Below are 22790 nucleotides of genomic sequence, written 5' to 3'. Positions count from 1 at the left end.
TCTCCAATGAAAAGATGATTTCAAAATATGGAAAAAGGAACTCAAAGAAGCAGAAACACAGCAAGAAAAACAAAACAAAACAAATAAAAGAAAAAAACTAAAATAGTACCAAACAAGCAAATGAGACAATTCAAGAAATAAAGAAAACAAACAACAAAAAACAAACATGTAATGAATATTTTCAGAATGCTAAAAACAGATATCCCAGAAATGAAGCAACAATAGGAGGTTTTATATTATTATAAATAAATAATAATCAACAAACAAGAAAGAGTCTTTAAAAAAAGGACAGATAAAATTTTAAAAAATTAATAGAAAATATGAAAGATACTCTTAAGGCAATATCTCATCAAGTTGAAAAAAAGATGAAGCATTGATCAATAGGAAAAGAGCAGCAAGAAGAATAAAATGAAAAGATTAGTTTAGGACGACCAATTCCCAACTAATGAAAATGGAGATAAGAGGAAGCAAATTATTAAATAACTAATAATATTGCTAAAACTGAAAGTCATAAATTCTATACTAAAGAAGTCCCCTCAAAGCACATCATGATGAATAATTGTGATAATATTAACAATTGTGTCCATATAGAGGAACATTTTCATGAAATTTATAAAGATAAAAGATAAAGAGAACATTTGTTATTGAGGAAAAATAATGTAACCACCTGCAAAGAAACAGGCATCAAAACATCAATGAAAGTCTAAAAATTGCAAAACTGTCTTCAAAATTCTGAGTGAAAATGATTTTTAATCTTGACTTGTGTTTCTAGCCAAGCTTACAATCCACTGGAAGTGTTGAATAATGATAATTTCATACTTCAACCTCTCAAGAAATTCACCTTCTATGCACCTATAGTCTATAAAAATAGATCTACAAAAGAAGGGAATCTAGTAGTTCAGAACACAGGGAGGTAAACCCAGGAAAGATGTGGAAGAAATTCCAGACTTGATAGCTTAGGGAAGATCACCGTGTCTATGTATTCAACAGTAATACAGTCCAGACTGGAGCAGAAGATGAAAGTCTCCATCAGAGGGGTCTTCGGGAAATGCAATGGGACCTGTAGATTAAACTTCACTTATGATACTTCACTTTGCATGAATAAATGTTATCCTCATCATAACAGTTACACCAACCTTATATATTATCTGAATCATTCACTGCTACAAAGTGCTTGCTGGGGATATAGCAATCTCAGAAGAATTATTTCACATCCCAATATGTGTGATGTCTAGCCAAGGATTATGTAGTTGCTTCATTCAGCATATGGATTGTCTACTACTGTCTGTGTCAAATATACTCACTTTTAGCCATCCTATAATGACAAAGTACTCCAGAACACGGTTGTACTTTTGTTTTTTAAATGCCCACAATCTTTTCTGTAACATGATAGGATTCTGGGTTAAGTTTAATGCCCACAAACATGACTTAGTTGCATGGAAAGCGTCACAGCATATAAACAAGTGATTATTCACTTTTTGATTGAAAGGAGCACTTGCTCATCTTGCACTCTTTAAGGGGAATACCATAAAAACACAGCTAAGTCAATCCGCAGGGTCTAAGGTCTCTATCAAAGGAAAGTGGTGAGGTATGGCTGGCAGGCTAGAGGGAAGAAGCAAAAATTCCCCTCTATCTCCTTAGACAGCACTCAGGGCCATGAAATGGCACCTTGCAGGGTCCCAGGGAGACCTGTGCTGGCTTCTTCAGCACATACACTTTCATTCCTGCACTCATCTGAAGTGCTGGGTACAGCTTCCCTGAGAACAGCTAATCATTATTAATTCCTTTAGAATTCATTGCAATAACATCAATCATAGCGAACTCATTCGGTATTAATATGGATGTAATGTGAAAATGAATAATGCACACAGGAGTTTTTATATTCCTATTTTAGAAAAATAGTTATGAACAATGTATTTCTCTTTCCATTGTCAAATCAGCGCCTCTGAGAGGTTTTCTATCAATTACCTTCATCATCATTCCAGTTGAAATCTTGTCAGAGCAAACATATTTCAAAGGATTATATCCAACTCCATTACAGCATTTCTGGCTCTTTGGAATAAGTTCAGTCTCACAGCATTTTACTGGCACTGGGTCATTCTTTTTAACATGTGCTTTAGACTCTCCACTGGAAGCTGAGCAGCATATGGTATCTGACATATTCACATAATCCTGCCCACAACAGAACATCCCTGCAACAATAAAATGTTATATATGAATATGAAATAAAAAAAGGGAAGAAAACTGAGGCTGCTATAAAGTTTGATATAAAAATGTCTGACTCGGGCAGTTTCAGAAATGGTGCAATTCTAAGAGGTAGCATTTCCCTCCAAGGTGATTTAAATGTGCAGTGAGGGTCCTTCTTACCAAGAGCACTAGACACTAATTAGGAAAAGAACACACAAGAGGAACTGTTCGGAAATCATTCAGCTGGGCCAGGCTTTGCCTGTGCTCTATAAAAAAGATCGAATTTCTGTCATGAAAACTGCCTGCCCCTTTTGCGATGATAACATCTTGTTGCAGAAGAAGGTTAGTTAGATTATAGAGACTCAGAGAAAGCTCTAGAAATTCACAAGGGAGAGTAGGTTGCCCCACTCTGGGATAAGAGGCCAGGCAGAGTGGAAAGATAATGCTATCCTGGATGGGGGACCCTTTGTAGAAGGCTCACAAGTATTTGCCTGTCTTTAGGATACAATATCTGTCTGTTGTACATCTAGGAGTGATGGTAACTATTCATTCTCCCTGACTTGAATTTAGCATCTAAAAACCAGCTGAATATGTTCACTGATCATATGAACCAATCAGCTGCTATTTTTCCTAGTCTCTATTCTAGATCAGTAGAGATGGTTGAGAGGTTGGGGGTAGCAACAGAAAGATCTTACAGGGGAGATCATCAATTCCCACATGTACCTGAGATGCCACTAGTCTCTTTCCTCCCATCAAATTTAACTTAATTGCCTGTATTCATATAACCTAAATATTGCCATAAGGAAAATACAGCAGAAATTTAGATCTAAAAGTATGAATAAATAAACAATACTACAGAGTTATACTAAGCTAAAATTAAAGTGCCTAAAGATTCCATGTTAGGGCTATCATATTAGAATTTATATCTGGTCACACAGTAGCACAATGTGATGAAAGATTTATTTTAATTAGAATATTGTTTATTTATTATTAGTCTCAACTGATAACATAAAGAACCTAAAATTCAAAGTGCCTGGGTTCCTGAATTTATTTAATCTGGTCCTGTACAAATACCTACATTATGAGCTACACTCCTAATATTAATATACCAAGAAGTTGTAAACACTTTATTCTAATCACTGAAAGTAGATACTAGTTTGGCATATTCTTTAAGAAAGATGTTTTATTTATACATTCATCTTCTCATTGATTTTTCCACTTTAAAAATATTTCACAATATTTAAAAATTTTATTTATGATTAACAATATACATTGATCATAACAGAGTTTTGACATTCCATGTTTATCTAAATGTGGCAAGTCTTCAAAATAATTGGTTTAAAAAATAAACTGTTTTAATACTTTCTGTTTTACTATTTCCAAGAAATGTTCTCTCAAATAAAATATGCCTAGCCAGGCTGTCACTGAAGACTGATTCCTGACTAAGGTGGGCAGAATATGTGTATATACATGCACAGATACATATATACATACATGCATGTAGACACACAAAAAATAAAAACAAAAAATCACAGAATGTACATATTCAAGTTCTGATTGTTTGGACATTTTTGTGCTGCCTTCTGATCAGATACTTAAATACAGCCTTGGATTCTTGACTGTCATTTTATTTTTTCTTGTGCAATTTCCACAAACCTATTCATGTTTCTATTTTAAAGAGCAATCAAAATCTGAAAACTGGCCTTTTAGGGAGCAGAGTACATTCCCCCCCCTCTATTCCCAAATTACTTCAAGGTTTCACTATGCTTTAAGTATGAAATCAAAATGCAGACATTGACCTAATTCAAAACTCCTAATCAGTCATCTGATCGCTCTGAGGGACTTTTGACAGGTCAACTAAAATTTTGATAACGAACTGTTTTTACACTAGAATAGAAAGAAAAAAAAAGAGGATGTTTTCTTTCACAAAGAGCTTCACCTTTGTTTTACTGAATTGAAATTTCAGCCAAGATTTCACTCACATAACAAGAAGTGACTCCCTTTCTAGTTTCTTTGGTAAACCATTACTTCTTTAATTATTATCAACCTTGTTCCAGTGTGATAAATTGCTAATTACTTAATACCCTAATCAGCGTTCATTCTTTGCACAGATAAACTGTGACAGTGCCATTAATTTAAATAGTAATTTCACTTAATGGCCAGAACGGCACACCAGATTTTTATGCAGCATTTTCTGAAGACTGCATCCATCACTACAACATTCTGACATAAAGATGTCTGACGTGCACTAACTCACTTAGGGAGAGCAGATGTTGCAGAGCAGAGTTTGGTAGTAATTCCCATAGTGCATCACTTCAGCATGAATGAGCTGCAAATTCAGAGACAGACAATCTTCTGAAACTGCATTGCAATAACTTTTGACCCCTACCTAATTTATCACATGGAGCACTTGACTTTTGAACTTTGACACACAGAATGCGCAATTCTAAATATGCCCAAAGAAAAACAAAATAGGTCATGCATTATTGATGGATTGGTCCATTCTTTTGGAGGCTCTTCATTAAATTTGCACAGAGGTGGAGAGTTCCTTTGAACAAGATGTAGATGTTATTAAAGTGGCTCTGTACACATTGAACTTGTAGTTGTTTATTTTTCAGATCAAATAACATACATCGCCTTTCCAAACTGCATACATAGCCAATGGATGGTTTCCATTGCATTGGATACAATGGAGAAAACAATGGAGAGAAGACTTTTTGATTCACATTATCATCAATATTTCAAATACATTACCAGCACTTATTTATTGTCTAGGACTAACAAGGAAAGTATTAATAACCATACGTGCCTGATGAATTTCTAAACAGTTTAATTTGCAAACCTAGCACCCCATTTTTCTAAAAGAATACCAAAATTACACATCATGTTTTTGAGGTCAAAATAGTATGGTAGTAAAAAACAGTCTGGAATATGACAAATCATTGTGTACTCTGAGACTGATCATGGAGTGTACATTTTAAGCCAAGAGATTTTATATTTTAGACCTAGGGGGAAAAAAAAGCATTTGTGATTAGTCATTCTTGGTACAAATTTAAAAATTAGTAGCAATGAAAGAAAAGAAATTCATGCCAGTCTTCACCAGTAGATAGCTTTATGGATACCACCACAAAACTGAGAAAGAAGGGGTAAATAAAAATGTTCCCCTGTAGTATATTTTATAGCATTAAAGTTGTACTTTAAAAAAAAATCTTCATATTATAGAAATCTTCCTAGGAAATATTCTTGCAATACAATTCTTACACCATGGATTTCTGTGGCTATACCTCCCTCTTTGCAAAGTTCCCAAATTCCATCTTAATGAAATATTCATATTACACATGGTAGTCATCATTCTACTGAAGTCAGAGTTCAGGACATGGAAACTCAATGTTCTCTTCTGAAACAGTTTCTATCTAGGGTTTCTTGTCAAACGCTGCCTGGACGAAATTTATAATAGAAATAAGGGAATATATTCCAGAGGCACATAATGATCGGTTTCCCACGGCCAACAAAAAAATCCCATCTTCCTTGAGTGATAGAATGGCTTTAATTTTCATCTTTTAATGCTAAAGCATATGTCAAATTCAACCTAAGATGAATGGCAATGATAAAGCCATATAAACAAACATGAAGAAAAAAAATGAGTAATAAAAGAGGTTTCAAAGTATTTAAAGAAAATGGTTAAGAATACATATCCACTGAAATGACGAACATGACTTTCATCCCGAGATACCTGTATAACACTCCTACACAACTCATCTGCCCAGAGAGAGCACTAAAAACATAAACGCTACCCTAGCACTTCTGTTCCAACAGCATCTGTTAATTCACTCCATTTATAAAATACATATTGACAAAGACAACTGAACTGGGACCAGGGAGATTTGATTTGGTGTGAGAAAGTCAATTCAATGTGATTTTGTTAAAGGGCTCCTGCAGGCAAATAAAAGAGTTTAAGTAATAAAGTACATAAAGAGATGTTTTATGAGCCAACCCCGTCTCATGGCAGGCACACAATGCCAGGCAGTGAGAGGCCAGGCTTAGGAGCAGTATAATAAGATACAAATCCTTGTGTCGCAGGTATGGGGTGTGGCTAGGTTGAGGAGAAAATGGGCCATAGGAATATTCTGGAAGGTCGTTAAGGTCACAGCTATTATAATGGCACTAGTAGCAGCAAAGAAATGAAAAAGATGTGGAACCTGTTCATTTTCAGTGAAACCTGCAGGAAGGTCATGAGAATGAAAAGACATTTTTCCCCTTTTTATGAAGCATTATTCTACCAGTCCTCCAGATTATTAGCATTGGTGGAGCTATGAATAGTCAAAAGAAATTCTAGAGCTAAATTTGATTTATAGGAGTTGAGGAATGTCATAGTTTCTTTAGGAAAAAATCTTCTCTGGCATGAAATATTATTATGGTTTAGATACGTGGTGTCACCCAAAAGCTCATATGTAAGATGATGCAGGAAGGTTGACTGAGGTGAAATGACTGGATTCTAACAGCTTTAACCTAATCAGTGAATTAACCCCTGATAGGGATTAACTGAGTGGCAACTGAAGGCAGGTGGGGTGTGGCTGGAGGAGGTAGGTCATTGGGGGCATGCCTTGGGGTATTGTTTTAACCTTGTTGAGCTCTTTCTCTCTCTGCTTACTAGTAGACTAAGACCTTTGAAATCATGAGACCCCCAAATAAACTTTTCCTCCTCTAAATTGTCAGGTCTTTTGGTCACAGCAGAGAAAAACTGACTAAATCACACATCATATTGAAGTAAATAAAGAAGTGATTCTGAAGTTTGAGTTCATGGATAAAACAAGGGTGTAAAACTCATGGCATTTTGTGTGTGTGTGTGTGTGTGTGTGTGTGTGTGTATGTGTTTTCTATGAACTTTTTTTGAAGTTAGGGTTTGAAATTTTCCAAAGATTATCAGGAGATAACAATTAAGAATCCTTGCTCCCAGTGGACCATAACCTCTATTCTACATCTTTGGATAGGTGCAATTTATTTTAAGGCAATGATGCTCAGACTTCTCTTTCCTTTTCCTTCACATTCATTCTGCCATTCCAAATTTAATTTATCTCCTTAAATCACAGCTCTTATAATCACAATGACTCTTCCTGGAATACGAAATAATGTTCAAATCGTGTGGCTTGCTCATATTTATTTCCTACCATTACTTTATGCAGGGTGTCCCCCTCACATAAGCTAAAGTGTTCACCACCATTGGATATTTTGCAGATTGTTTATTTCACATTTCAGATCAAGCCATCCCTCTCAGGATCCTACTCATTGTTGGATATTCCAGTCCAATGGAACAACCCACATTTATCCTTGTCACCTCGACTATAGTGATATTTTAGTCTTAAGAATATGCATGTATTCTTGGCTTCTCTCTTAGGCTTGTGCATAACCTTATAGGTACTATTCTCCTTCATTAGATTTTAAGTCCTTGAGGATAAAATTGGAATCATAGCCATTTTTACACTTACAAATTACCAAGAATATTTTGAATATAGTTTCTACATAATACATATTTATTGAATGAATTAATATGGCAATTGATTTTAAAAAGTTACAGATGAACAAAGACAACAACATGAGACATTCTGTTCCTATTTCTAAACTCTGAACTATTGCACTACTAAGGAGGCAATGCTTTTGCTACTCATTGATACTGCTTTAGCTACTTCAAATAAAAGAGGAGGAAATACTCAACTGATTAGTCATAAGTATAACTAAGTGCCACAATTTTCTATAAAAATTACTATGCCTTTAAGCAGTGGTTCTTAAATTTTGGCCTCCAAACCCCTTTATAGTCTTATCAATTATTAAAGACCCAAAATGGCCATTGTTTATATGGATTATATCAGTTGATACATACCATCTTAGAATTAAAGTTAATTTGGAAATATTATTAGTTCACTTAAAATCAGCAATAACAAATATATTTATGAAAATAAACATATTTTCCAAACTGAAAAATGAGTGAGCAAAACAACATTGTGTACATTTCTGCAAGCCCTTGTAATGTCTAATTCATCAAAAGCAAAGGAGTTCTCATGTCTGCTTCTGCATTGTATCTATTGCAATATCACATGTCATTTAACCTCTGGAAAATTCCACTATACTCTATGAGAGAATGGGAGTTAAAAAGGTATAAAATATTGGGGCTGGAATTGTGGCTCAGAGGTAGAGCTCTCACCTAGCATGCATGAGGCACTGGTTTCGATCCTCAGCAGCACATAAAAATAAAATAAAGGTATTGTGTCCACCTACAACTAAAAATAAATATTTTTTTTAAAAAAGGTATAAAATAGCATTTCAGGAAAATACTTTTCATCTCACAGACCACCTGAAAAAGTCTTGGAGACCACCAAAATTTCCAGAGGAATTCTTTAAGCACCACTGCCTTAGACTGTAGCATTTATACATAGTAAATACTTTTTCTTCTAATTTTTTCAAGTATTTGGTGTTTAAAAGAAAACTTTATAATGTCTGTGTTTTTTTTTCCTGGTCATTCATTAAATGTTTGCCACTTGCTGGTTATGCTATATTTGGCCTGCTCATCAGACAAAATGCATATTTGATTTGTGTTCAATAGTATAGAATATTTGTCCAGGTATCAGAATACTTATAGGGATCTAGAGCAGGGACTCTAGTCATTTAGATGGAGTTAGAATCCTTTCTCAGTCACAGTGGCAAGCGATTCATGAGCAAATATCCAGTGTTCCTTGTATTTAGGTGTCAACAGATAGTTGAGTTCTATTCAATGGAATGTTAATACAAATGGTTGCTATTCCTGGACCTAGTCAACACAAACAGCTACATATGTTATTCTATGCTCTTTCCTGGCTATAGGAAAGGGCACAACTGTCAAGTGAACTTGGAAGATAACTGCTAAATATTTACTTAGATTTTTAAAATGCCTATGATATGAGGACACACATTCCAGAAAGAAAATGAAAAGGGCAAGAGACAGTGGCCATAACAAATTGTAGTTAAATATTAAAATATTACAAATTTTATAAAAATATATAATTACATTTGCCTTGAATGGGGTTCATTCAACAAAAGACTCTGAAGCTCAAGCTTCATTATGTTCAGGGAAAATCTACCCCAAATCAGTAGGGGTTGCTGCTCTAGGTCCCCTCTGAGTATGATAACAGACATCATAATATCTTGATGGGGATGAAACTAGGGATTCTTTGCTACTTCCTATAATTTCTTCTCTTAAAAGCCATCAGAGTTATCCATAAGTAACAATTATTTAAATTGTTTATTACAGTGTTATTGATAAAGATCATTTGCTTATGCATAGTACGTATTACTTCTATGTAAAGTTCTTATGGAAACTACTAAGAAAAGCACTTCAATACTAAAATCAACAAAGCCAAAAGAGAAATTGAGTTCAGGAAATATTTGTGTTCAGTAGATATATGCATATGATTTAAGTCACCTCCCATGAAAAAGAAGTTATTAAGTCTTTAATATGCCAATTCAGCTGAAATTTGGAAAGATATGGAATGTAAAAAATCATAGACCCCTAATTTGGATGAATATAAAGAGAAACTTTAGAGAAAGAAAAGTCAGATAGAAAACCTAAAATAATATGAAACAAAAGCTGTAATAATGAAAAATTTAATGAAATAAAACTATTCTAATACTAAGGAGGGGATTGTAAGAAAATGCATTTCAGATTGCATCTAAAGTAGGAAACTATTTAAAAGAAAATGACAAATTTAGAATTGAAGTAGTGCACAGGTCATTTGATTACTGAATAATGTAAATTATGAAGAGACATGACTCATGAATACTTTGGAAAACTTATACTTCTTGCTGATTTGCAGATAGGATAGTGATATCTATGATAACTTACAACCTGAATTCAGATATATAGAAAATATCCATGAAATACAGGTTAATAATGTCAACTCAACAAAATATTTAAGACAAGTCACTTCAAATCATTTTCAGATGAGAAAATTTAAAATGTCTCAAAATCCTAGAAAGATCCTCAGTAGAGATTTTCTCCAAATTTGACAATAATCCTAAATATTCACATAACATTATAATAATGACTTATGAAGCTTAAGGTTACTTTTAAAAACTTTATATTCTTTTAAAATCAATTATGGGAAACCATGTAATAGGAAAGACTGAATTATTTTTCTGTTTTCCCTTAACTATGATAAAAAATACCATGGTCATATGAAGGGGTTATCCGAGGGCATGTGTTAAGCAGGTCAGGGGGAAAACTGGCAAAGGAATGCCAGGAATTACATAATAAAAATGTGCTATTTTTATGTTAGTGGGATTTGCCAGGGTTTTGTTTTAATATATGCATAATTTTTGTAATTTATGGTCCCGTTACACATGAATATTCATTCTCTATCTTATTTTGTCTGCATAATTTAATTTTCTTTTCTTAAAAAGTTTCCCCCAACTGTATGAATTTCAGGCCATCAAATTCTAGATTTAACTATCTATATGGTCTTGAGTAAATTCCTAATATTCACATGTCAGTGTCCTCATTTTCATTTTTATTTTATTTATCATTATTTTTATTTTGCAGTGTTGGGATCAAACCCAGGGCTTCACACATGTTAGACTAGTGCTCCATCACCGAGCTATACCCTCAGTCTTTTTCCTCATTTTGAAAATGTGAATAATAATAGTACCTATTTGTAAGATTGTTGTAAAGATTAATTTATTAATAACATACAAAACATTGGGATAGTCCCTTCTAGAGAATAAGTACTCATCAATAATAATGTTTATTACTATTATTAGTGCTAGCTTGCTTCACAAGGAGAAGAGAATAAGAAAGTGAAGGAATTATATACATAATATAATTCATTGATTTTATATTAATATTTACAAGGAATATATTCTTTTGATCCAGAGTCAATGTATTCATGCATTCATGTGGGGATTTGTTTTAGGATTTTTTTTTTGGATGTGTCTTTATAAAATGCATCAGATAAACACAGAAATGGGAAATGACATTTTAATTTGTTTTACGGTATGTTACTAATTGTTACAGTGGATATCAATTAATGTGAGATCTACTTGTTCTATTTTAGGAGTTAATTTCTCACCCTCTCTGCTCCTCAGATTCTCCACGTACTGAAAGGTAGAGAAGGGCCCCTTACCTGGGAGGGGACTGTATACCATGCCCTCCACTTCACCACCACAGCACTTTAAATCTTTGCTCACAATCTGTCCACCGCAGCACTGCTGGTCATGGCCATCATGGAGCCTCCCAGCACAGCAAATCTGGTTTCCTGAGGTGGAATACGGCATTCTGCCACAGCAGGCATCACCGATGCCAACGGAAACCCGATTGTGCTGTTCATCTGGACAGCATACTTCACCTGTCAATTTAGGACAATAACAATCATTGCTTGAATTTTAAAACAAAATATGACTCACAATTATGTTCGATCAAAATCACACTGAAGAGGCCAACTGATTGTTACTACAAAGAATACCGTTACCTTGGAGCTGCAAAATCTCAAAACATCTCTAAAACTTTTGTGTCAAGATATATAAACAAATGTATGTTTGCTCACACATACTCATTTAGAGGTAAGGCTCTGTTTTTTGTTTACCTTTCCTGTTATAAATGACCACATAGGTCTAGTGACATGGGTTACATGACATTAAAGAAAAAGAACGCCCAAGAATACTTTTCTGTTTAGTATAAGTTTTTTTTTTATAAGTGAAATAGACTTAGAAACTACCAATAGATAAATCTGTATCGCCCATGACTATATCAAAGTAACCAAATAAAACACTTCTAATAGGGGGGGTTAATTAAATAAGTGGAGATAAAATCACTATGTTCCAATCAGCATATTCATAATTTGCTGGACCATGGCAGACATAGAATACTATTTCCCTTCACATGATATTCTAGGAAGCTTGGGATAAAAATCAGACAATCTTTGGCCTGATAACCTAAGGTCAAAAAATCCAAATAGTCTAAATTTCAACAGTATGCTTTATTTAGGTATGAAGTGATTTCAAAGCAATAAAAAAAAAACCCTCAAAAGATAGGAGAGTTTAGAATTCATTCTTTTTAACAATATCTTAGAAAGAACTAACAAAATTTGGTGGATCTAAAACTCAACATATCACCCCCTTTTCTACTTCATGACCCAACTCTGGTTGGCCTCCCTCTTGGTCCTCAAACCTTGATTTCCTCCTTGTCCTAACTTTCCTCCTCCTTTCTCTCCTGCCCCTTCAACTGTTCTTTCTCTGTTCTTTCAACTGTTTCTTTCCATTTCCTCTACTGTCCCTTAAAACATATTACCCTGTCTGGGCAATATTCTTTCACTACATTTTATAAGGTACATGAGTTGAGGACCAACCTGGAAGATTGTATAGCTTTAAACCATGGTTCGGATTAAACTTGTACAACACAAGTAAAGACTTGTCAAGTTTTTCCAAGAAAAGGCACAAGTTCACTAAGAATTGAGGATTGCCTATGATATGTATAGACCTGAACTTCATGTCCTCTATTAATTAATTCATCTCCTTGTTCTGGATATCCTACAATGTGGTTAGTAGAAGCAAGAGGTGAATTGTTTATCAAAGCAGTGTAGGAAATATGGGACAGTACCCAACTATGTATACATAAATAAAGAGTATAAAAACAGGACAAGAAATCTCAGCTGCTGTCCCTGAGGTCTTTCCTGTCCAAATTCATTGCACAGAAATTTGTTCTACTAGATAAAATGGATGAATTATCAGTAACACAAACCTCCCAAGACTGAATCATGCAGAAACAAAATATGAACAGACCTGTAACTGGTAATGAGATTTACTTAGTGACCAAAAATCTCTCTACAGAGAAAAACTCTGGTCCATATGGCTTCCATTATGAAATTATACCAAACATTTAAAGAAGAATAAACACCACCAATCTTTCTCAAGCTCTTCCTAAAAATGGAAGAACAGTGAACACTTCCTAACCCCTCTATGAAGGCTGCATTACTTTGATATTAAAGTCAGATGAAGATACTACAAGAAAAGAAAACCGCAGACCAATATTCCTTATTGGTTATTACTTTGTTATTACTGAACAAAATAGTGGCAAACTGAATTTAATACATTTTACAACACGTCCAACTAGGATTTATTCGTGGAATAAAAAATATGTCAACATATGAAAATCAATCAATATAACACACCATGATAAAAGGGCAAAGGAAAAAAATATCATGATCATGGTATAAAAAAGGTATCTGATTAAATCCAACCCCTTTCATTATGAAAATACTGAAGAAAAACAGGGATAGAAGGAAACTACCTCAACACACTAAGGAGCCTATATATACCTACATAGATGTATATACCCTCAGATAACATCTTACTCAATGTGAAATACTGAAAGCTTTTCCTCTGAGATCAGAAAGAAGAGAATGCTGTTTTTCACTTCCATTCATCAAACCAATGGATATTAAACTAGAATAATGAGACAAGAGAAAGAAATAAGACATCTAAGTTGAACAGGAAGAGGCAAAACTACTTCTGCTCTCAGACAAAATGACTTTATATGTGGAAAACCTTAAAGATTTCACAAGAAACCCCTGTTACAACTAATAGTTGAATTCAGCAAAGTATATGAAATCAACACAAAAATCAGGTGTGTTTCTCTTATAGCCTAAGAATTAGCAATCTGAAAAAAAAATTTACAAAAATATTTTTTTTTTTAAAGAGAGAGAGAGAGAGAATTTTTTTTAATATTTATTTTTTAGTTATCGGCAGGCACAACATCTTTGTTTGTATGTGGTGCTGAGGATCGAACCCGGATCGCACGCATGCCAGGTGAGTGTGCTATTGCTTGAGCCACATCCCCAGCCCAACAATAATATATTTTTAAAAAACTACTTAATGAACTCAACCAAGTGAAGTTATGTATTAAAAACTACAAAATGCTGTTGAAAGAAATTAAGAAAGAATGAACTAAATGAAAGAGCATCCAATGTTCATGGATTGTAAGATTTGATATTGTCAAGGTTCCACTATTACCCAAATGATCTGCACATTCAATGCAAACCCTGTCAAAATCCTGATGCTTCTTTCAGAAATACAAAAGTCCATCCCAAAATTCACATGGAATCTCAAGGGATTCTAAATAGCTCTAACAATCTTGAAAGAGAAGAACAAAACTGTACACCTCCCACTTCTGATTTCAAAACTTAGTGCAAAGCTATTTTAAGCAAAACAGTTTGGTGTTGGTGTAAAGACGATATGTTGACCAATGAAAGAGAGAGCCTGGAAATAAACCCTCCAATGTATGGCCAAATCATTGTTCACAAGGGTGCCAAAACCATTCTGACAAGGAAAGGATCTTTTGTTGTTGTTGTTTTGTTTCAATTATTTGTTTGTTTGTTTGACAAACAGTTTTGGGAAAATTTATATTCCAATGTAAAAGAATGATGATGAATCCTGACCTTATACCACACACTACAAAAATGAACTCAAAATGGATCAAAGATCTAGACAAAAAAACAACAACAAACATATCCTTAGAATTTCTTCTAAAAAACGGAAAAGCGGGACAGCTTCATTACACTGAATTTGGCTAAGCAATAAAAAAATAAAATAAATGACTTAACTTCATCAAAATTAAAAACTTTTATGTTATCAAAGAACAATACCAACAAAGTAAAAAGGCAACCTACAGAAGAAAATATTTGGAAATTTTTTATCTGTTAAGAGATAGTCTTAGTCCATTTTCTGAACTACAACAAAATATCTGAGGCTGTGCAATCTGTAAATGGGTTTATTTAGCTCACACTTCTGGAGGTTTGAGAACATAGCACCAACATCTGCTCAGCTTTGATAGGGGTCTCAGTAACTGGCCTTATGGTGGGAAGATGTGCGAGAGGGAGAGAATGGTCATATAGTGAGAAAGGAAGTGAGAATTTCAGAGACCAGGCTCAGATATTTTAAAACAATAGAGCTAGTTGGTTCCTGGCTCTCCCAGGAGCTAATTAAAGTCCCATAAGAAATACATGAATTCCTTCTGAGAGCAGTGCCCAGAATGACCTAGTTACTTTCTACTATGCCACACCTCTCAAAGCTCCCTCCAGCTGTCTACCTCACCACAGTGAGGACCAAGTTTCTAGCACATAAACCTGGGGGGACACGCCCAAACCATATGCAAACCACAACAGGGATGAACATCCAGAACATGGAAGAATTCCTTCAACTTAGCGATGTAAAAACACCAACCCTATTTTAAAAATGAGTAAAAGACTTGGATAGATATTTTCCCAAAGAAGATATAGAAATGGTCAATAAGTACATAAAAAGATGTTCGATCTCACTAAATCTAAGGGGAATGCAAATCAAAGCTACAGTGAAATACCACTTCATACTCATTAGGAAAACTATTAACAAAATAAATGTTGGCAAGGGTATGGAGAAATTGGAACCTTGTGTATTGCTGTTGAAAATATAAAATGTTGCCCCTACTGTGGAAGACAGTATGGCAGTTCCTCAAAAACTAAAATAAAATAAAACATAAAAATGCCTTATGATCCAGAAATTCCAATTCTGGGTGTTTTAAAAGCAGGCATTTGAATAGATATTTGTACACTAATTTTCACTGTGGCTTTATTCACATTTGCTTAAAGTGGAAATGATTCAAATATCTGTTGATGGATAAATGGATTAAAAAAAAGGTGACATCTACATATGATGGAATATTTTTTCATACTTAAAAAGGAAAGAAACCTTGACATAAGCCACAATATGAATAAATCTTGACAGTATTATGTTAAGTGAAAGAAGTCAATTTTAAAAAAGGACAAATAGGTGCTTATAATCATATGAGGTACCAAGAGTTGATAAATTTATAGAGACAAACAATGGAATGGTGGTTGCCACGTGTTGAGGGTAAGGGTAAGTGGAGAGTGCTCAATGAATATAGTGTCAGTCTGGATACAGAAAAGAATTCCCATGCTAGGTGATGGTGATGGTTGTACAACAATGTGAATATACTCAATGTCACTAAACTGAATCAAAAAATTGTTCACATGGCAAATTTTATGTCATTCATATTTTCTCACAATTAAAAAATCTGGTCTTATAAACAGGAAAAAAAATAAATGAATTCATGCCTGGTTTCAGAGACCCCTTAACTACTATCTTCCAAGAACACTCTAGTTTCTTAGGGGTGAAGAAGATATTTCAACTTGCCAGAAAATAGATGACAGGATAGTAGACTGTCCCTGCTTCAGAAATTATAACTGCCCACTTAGCACATGGAGGATACAATGGCTCAGAAAAAGAAAACAAACACACAACAAATTCACAACTTCTCAGATTAAACAATTAGATAAAGATAAGAACAAAGACACTTCTGTATCTAGCCCACACCAAAGTAAAAAAGCAAATACTAGTAGGGAAAAGGGTCCTGGAGAATATTTGCTCTGCTTTAGGTAGAAAGATAAAATGGAAAAAGGAGAAGGACAAACTCCATAAATGTAGCTGCTTTGGTCTAACCATAACTGACCTTGACCTAAGGAAGAAATTTGTATGTAATTGTAAAAATAGAAGGATTTGGAGCTCCTACCTCATGAATGAATTAATGCTGTTGTCTTAAGAGTGACTGGGTGCTGTGGGAATAGGTTACTAAGAGAAGGGATAAATTAAGCCTAATTCCATCCCCAATCCTTCAAATCTCTGCAATATGCATTCTTGCTTTTACCTTTCACCATGGGATTATGCAACATGATGTTTCTTGCCAGATGCTGGTATCATGTCTTTGAACTCCCCAGTTTCCCAAACCACGAGCCAAATAAACTTGTATTGTTTATAATTACTTAGTCTGTGGTATTTTATTATAGCCACAGAAAACAGATAGTGACAATATGTAATTGATACTGGGTATACAACATCAACCATAAACCCTACTACTTTTTCATCATTCCTTCCTAGGTATAACCAAAATGCCTCAGTGGTAGGAACTTCAAATACCCCTAAGATTCTGCTTTTGTATTTCTTTGCTCTCTCTTAAGTCACCACACTTTTCTTGGTTTAATAATTCCACTCCAGTGCATCCACTGGGAGGAAATCCACTTTGTAAATGAGATGCCAGGATTAAATGTGGACCCCAATTCCCCTTTCTGCAACTTCCAGGAGAAAAATCCCAGGTCAGTAATTTGATGATGGCACAGATTAATTATCCACAATATCTGATGTCTTTTTGACCAACATCCGAGATCTGGAATCTGTTTCCAAGAGCCTCTAGGTCAAAGACATTTCACATGTGGGATTCATAGAAGAGGCAAAACCCTTAAAAGTCTCTATCAATCGGGTTTTGCTCTTAAAACTGGCCTAAAAATCTACTTTAAAAAAAAAGGAAGAAGAAGAAAAAAGGAAGCAATATAACCACATAACTGTGATCCATTTTATGCACATGGTTCCGGAAAGTACTGGTCATCCCTGTTCTAGCCCTTGTAATACTGTTCATTTCGTCAAAATGATAAATGACTTGTGTGCCACTTTGTACAAGATTTAAGGGCCTTTAACAAGATTGTGCTTCCTCACTTCCCTATAGTTCCTAACCAAGTACCATCCTATCTCCAATCCCTGAGGCATCTGCTTAATTCAGAGCAGTGCACTAATGCTCAGCATCTCCTCTTGTGCTCACTCTCACAGTATCTTTCTAAATTCATTGGAGCCTTTCATAGCCCAAGTATTCAGAGAAGCATCCCCTTCATTCTCACAATTATTAATTATACCTCTAGTGTGGTAAATAGAATATGACCTCCTAGAGATTTCCACTGTAACCCCTGGGGCCTGTGAATGTGTCATATTACATACAAAGGGGAATTAAGAGAGCACATAGGAAATAAGTCTGATGATATGATGTGAGAACACCTGGATTTTCCATGGCTGGTATGGGAGATGGAAGAAGGCCATGAGCCAAAGGATGTGGGCAGCCCCAAGGAGGCAGAAAAGTCAAGGAGATGCATTCTCTCCTCCAACAGGGAATACAGTGCTGCTAACACGGTGATTTTTAGCTTAGTGAGATCCATTTTGAACTTCTGACCTTGAGAAATATGAGATGATAAATTTGTGATGTTTTCAGCAACTACATTTGTGGGAATTCAGTAATAACTAAAATGTCTTGGCAGTAATGAGAAACTAATACACGGAGAGATGTGTGATTTCCTCTATAAGATTCATTCCACTCAGACAAGATGTGGGTGATCTTCTGTTATGTTTCCAGGATAGTCCAAAAGAATTGGTTCCATCTATTTTTCAATAGATGTGTCAACAGAGGGGCACAAAGTCTCCGAACATCTATTTATCAGAAAAAAAGTATATTTTCAGGGCTTTGAGTCTATGCTGTAATATTATGCAAAATGGCAGATCTCTTTTTCCTTAAAGGTTGGGAGGTATTCATGACTTTCCCAGGTCCCACTGCCAAAAGTTAAGTTAGAGGATTGCTTAATCTCAGAGAATCGGTAGGATGTTTGGTCTCACAGCATCTCAGTGGCCCCTAGACATGCAATTCTTAGCTTTGGTGAAGCAGCTGCCCTTTTATGTGACCTGATGAAAGTAAACACTCCAGAGTCTTTGCTCTGGCAGGATTCATAGCAAACTATCTTTTGTCATTTGAGGGAGACTCCTCACCCCCTCACTCTTAAGCTCCTCAATTACTTTGAACCTTTCTTTCTGTTTGTACATGAGAACTGGTAAGTTTAGAGATTCTTTTTTTTTTTTTTTTTCCGAAGAGAGAGAGAGAGAGAGAGAGAGAGAGAGAGAGAGAGAGAGAGAGAGAATTTTAATATTTATTTTTTAGCTCTTGGCAGACACAACATCTTTGTTTTTGCATGTGGTGCTGAGGATTGAACCCGGGCCGCACGCATGCCAGGCAAGCGCGCTACTGCTTGAGCCACATCCCCAGCCCCAAGTTTGGAGATTCTAAATCACTGGCTCCAAGGACATAGGAAACATTAGTCTCCCATGAATATTACTAGGTTAAGCTACTCAATGAATGTCAAACAACTAAGAAGTGAAAGCCATGGGATATGAAGCCAGGCAATTTGACTGTAGAACCCATGTTCACTAATTATTTGCTATCAAACCACCAAAACACTATACAGATATTTTTTTATTAGAGCACAATTATGTAAAATATTACCTGAAATAAGAAGCCTAGTTTCTGACTAGGATATGTTTTGTTTGTTTGTTTGTTTTTTAAATAATGATTCTAATTGTAATCTTAGTAGAGATACATTTGGTTTGTTTCTGTTTTACCAACATAACATAAAAATACATTAAATTACACATACAACATCAGCACATTACTATATGAAGAAATATAAGGACTCGATATAGTATTTAATCATGAAAATTCTAATCTTGACTAGCTGAATGACTAGGTCATGTATATATATCCCACTTTTCATACTCGTAAAATGGAAATTGTATTGTAAGGCATACTGTTTTAAAAGTATCACCCAGTAAAATTGGCCATTTTAGATCTATACTTCTGTGAATTTCAACACAGGAATGCAATTAGGATACAAAAGAGTTTCATCATTCCCCAGAAACACCCCGATGTTATCTTTGTATAGTCTCACTTTTCCCATCCATTATCCATGACAATCACCAAGTGGTTCTCTGTAACTATAACTTTATTTGACTATGTCTTATAAATGGAATCTCAGAATTTGTACCTTTCTGACACTGGTTTCTTTCACTCTGCATAATGCCTTTTTAGTATTTATCTAGATTTTGTTTCTTTTTACTGCTAGGTAGAATTTCTTTGTACCACAGTTTTCCCATTTACTCCCTTTAGAACTTTTGAATTGTTCCTACTTCTGGGGCAATTATGAGTAGAGCAGTCATATACATTGATGGGTAAGTCTTTGAGTAAGCATATTTTCATCTCTCTAAGATAAATACTCAAGAGGTAGGAAGATGACAACAGAAAAAGATCATTAACCCCATGAGGCTAGGTGCTAAATTTGATTGGCTTTTGACCTGATCAATTGCCCAACTGCCAGAGATGTTGATGTAAAGGGAAACCTACTTCCAGACCAGACCACCTGATGGGAAGACACAATCTTGTTCAGTGTTTCCCAGTTCAGAGAGAGGCCCAGCCTCTTTGAATCGTATATGTTCCAACTAATATGTACTCTAATAAAAATTTAAGTCATGGCGGTACATCTCCCTCTCATGATAGACTGAATTCTGCTCTCAAAGTGTACACCTTTACCTTTCAATTTCTAATAAAGCTCCTTTTCTCTTTGCCAAAGCCTGATGTGGTTAAATTATTTTCTGCAACATGGTCAAGAACCTAGAAGTTTTGAGTAGAGGTCTCCTCTGCCTCCAGAGAGACCTCCATAAACCCCCACACTGTGACACAGGAGTGGAGGCAGGATCAGTTAATTGGACATCACTTAGGACAATGATGGTCTTAGAGAAAACATAGTGTACACAGCTAGACTGGGGAAAGCAACATCTATTTATTTATTTATTTATTTTTTAAAAATGCTGTTTTGCGCATACCAAATATTAATTGGTTTAGACCTTTTGTCCACATTTTCCTGAATCCCTCAGAATCTTATTCAGATACTGACAGAAGAAAATACTTCATAAAAGAGATGCAGATTATATCAATGAAAAATAAAACAGATTTTTTTTTTCCTTCAAAAAAGGGCTATTAGACATAAGATACAAGGATCAGTCACCTTCTCATTAACCTCTCAAAATGAATCTATTTCAGGCCAGGCTTGAAAATGTTTTCTCTCTAAAAGCCACCATTCAGTCTAACAGTTAATTGTTATTCTTATCAAAGAATGACCCACATTAACATTTGGTTGGGGTCATTAGCATATTTATAAAAAAGTTGGGGGGGGATGAACATTCTTTTCTCTGCTCCTCTTTGTTATGGGGTACTTTGGAGGAAAGTCCCGAAGAAAAAAGGAAGTAAATGTTAACCAATATTTCAGACTCATCTACAAATATCAGATTGCCTGTATCTATCTTAGCCTTGAACTGAGAGACTAATGATTGGATTTTAATTACACTTAGATACAAGATGGTTTGGGGTCACTATGCTTTCCCTCTTCATGCAAACAGCCTTAAACTAGATAACAAAGACCCTGGGCTAAGGACAGAGGTCATGAAAGAATTTCTGCATTTAGGTACATTCAGATGAAAGATTGGGACTGAACAGTGCCTTTGATTATTCCAGAAATTGCAATTCTCTTTCTCTTGACACCATGGTAGGCATTCTGAAACTGTGAAAAATAAACTACTCAAAAAGAATCCAAATGTGCGACATGCTCAATCATTTGGTAGGTATTAAAAAACACTTTAGATCTGAGTAAGCCTGTATACATATGCACATCCAGACAATAGAGATTTCAATACTCTTTGTTTTCAAAATGAGTTATTAAAAAGTTTATATAATATCAATAAGAGACTATGGATTTCCATGGGTTATTTCATTTTCAGAAAAAAAAACCTCATATTTTATTTTGAAATAGAACAAAAGTAGTTCTTAGTTCTAAATCTGACACTGCTAGGATTGAAAAAGGATCAGGCCAATCTCTAGAGTCAAATACAGTGTAGATGCAACCAAGTAGAGATAATTAATTTTCAGGGACAGAGGGTATTTTTCAGCATTTGAATGGTTTGCTGTAAATCATAACAGCAAAAATTTTAGTGTGACTTGGAAAAACACAATTACTTAGTTACATGCTAGACATAGAGAAAAGCCTCATAAAGTCTACAGTTATAAAGGATGGTAAGAACAGAACAGGAAATGTCTATCTCATTTCTGGACTTTTAAAATTTGTTGGAAAGGGAAGAATTATAGAGGAAAACTCCCTAAATTTAAGTGTTCAGAAAGAATAAAGCATTTGACAATATTTGACTAGTTGTTAGCAACCATGAACTACAAGATAATAATTATCAATTTTCTACAAAATCCTTATTCTATCAATGTATTTTCTTATTTAGAAAATCTGGTTAGAAGTTATCCAGGTCAGCAAGTATTTTTGTTGGATAATCAGAAACAACAGCACTACTAAAAAGGCATATTTTTTCTATGAATTGTAAAGGGAAATGATAACAAACTTGTAGAGTATTTAATTAACACAGTTTTTTGTTTTGCTGTAGTATTTAGCAAGAGAGAAATTGGACAAGACAATTTCACATTTCACATACGTTGGGTGAATATATAAATAAATTTGTACCAAAACAAAGTAAACTGAAAAACCAATATCTAAATTAACCAGATGTTTGGCTTGAATTTCACATTAAACTAGGCATCTCAGCTTTCCTAAGGCCTCCAAAAAACTTGGCTTTTTTCTATTCCTCCCAGATCCACTTTTTGTTCTTTAAGGAAGACATCAATATTCAATTTTGGTGATGGCAAACTATCTGTTATTCTCAACGCCTTTTCTAGAATAAATAGAAACTGACAATGGTTTATTATTTATTAAACTAATGAAAAAGTTTAGAGGTCTAGAATAGCCCTTTAAAAAAATGTTAACACATTTTAGACAGAGAGACAGAGACAGCTCTCCTCCAAAGAGCATAGATTTTGGGGAGACAGGCCTGCA

At 34.8% G+C, this 22790-nt stretch overlaps 1 protein-coding gene across 3 annotated transcripts in view; it reads right to left on the bottom strand.

Moving 5' to 3' along the window:
• The window catches only part of Ush2a (usherin), a 724044-nt gene that overhangs the window by 152746 nt on the left and 548508 nt on the right, over positions 1-22790 (bottom strand). For all 3 annotated transcript variants that reach the window (XM_076831652.1, XM_076831654.1, XM_076831653.1), the window contains 2 exons: positions 11337-11558; positions 1969-2192 (listed from right to left, as the gene is read on the bottom strand). In XM_076831652.1, coding sequence (XP_076687767.1) covers positions 1969-2192; positions 11337-11558 — 446 coding nt within the window. The remainder of the gene's footprint in view (positions 1-1968; positions 2193-11336; positions 11559-22790) is intronic.

The sequence above is a fragment of the Callospermophilus lateralis genome, chromosome 13 (assembly GCF_048772815.1).
Source record: "Callospermophilus lateralis isolate mCalLat2 chromosome 13, mCalLat2.hap1, whole genome shotgun sequence".
In the NCBI taxonomy this organism is placed as follows: Eukaryota; Metazoa; Chordata; class Mammalia; order Rodentia; family Sciuridae; genus Callospermophilus; species Callospermophilus lateralis.
This window is presented reverse-complemented; position numbering and strand designations above follow the sequence as displayed.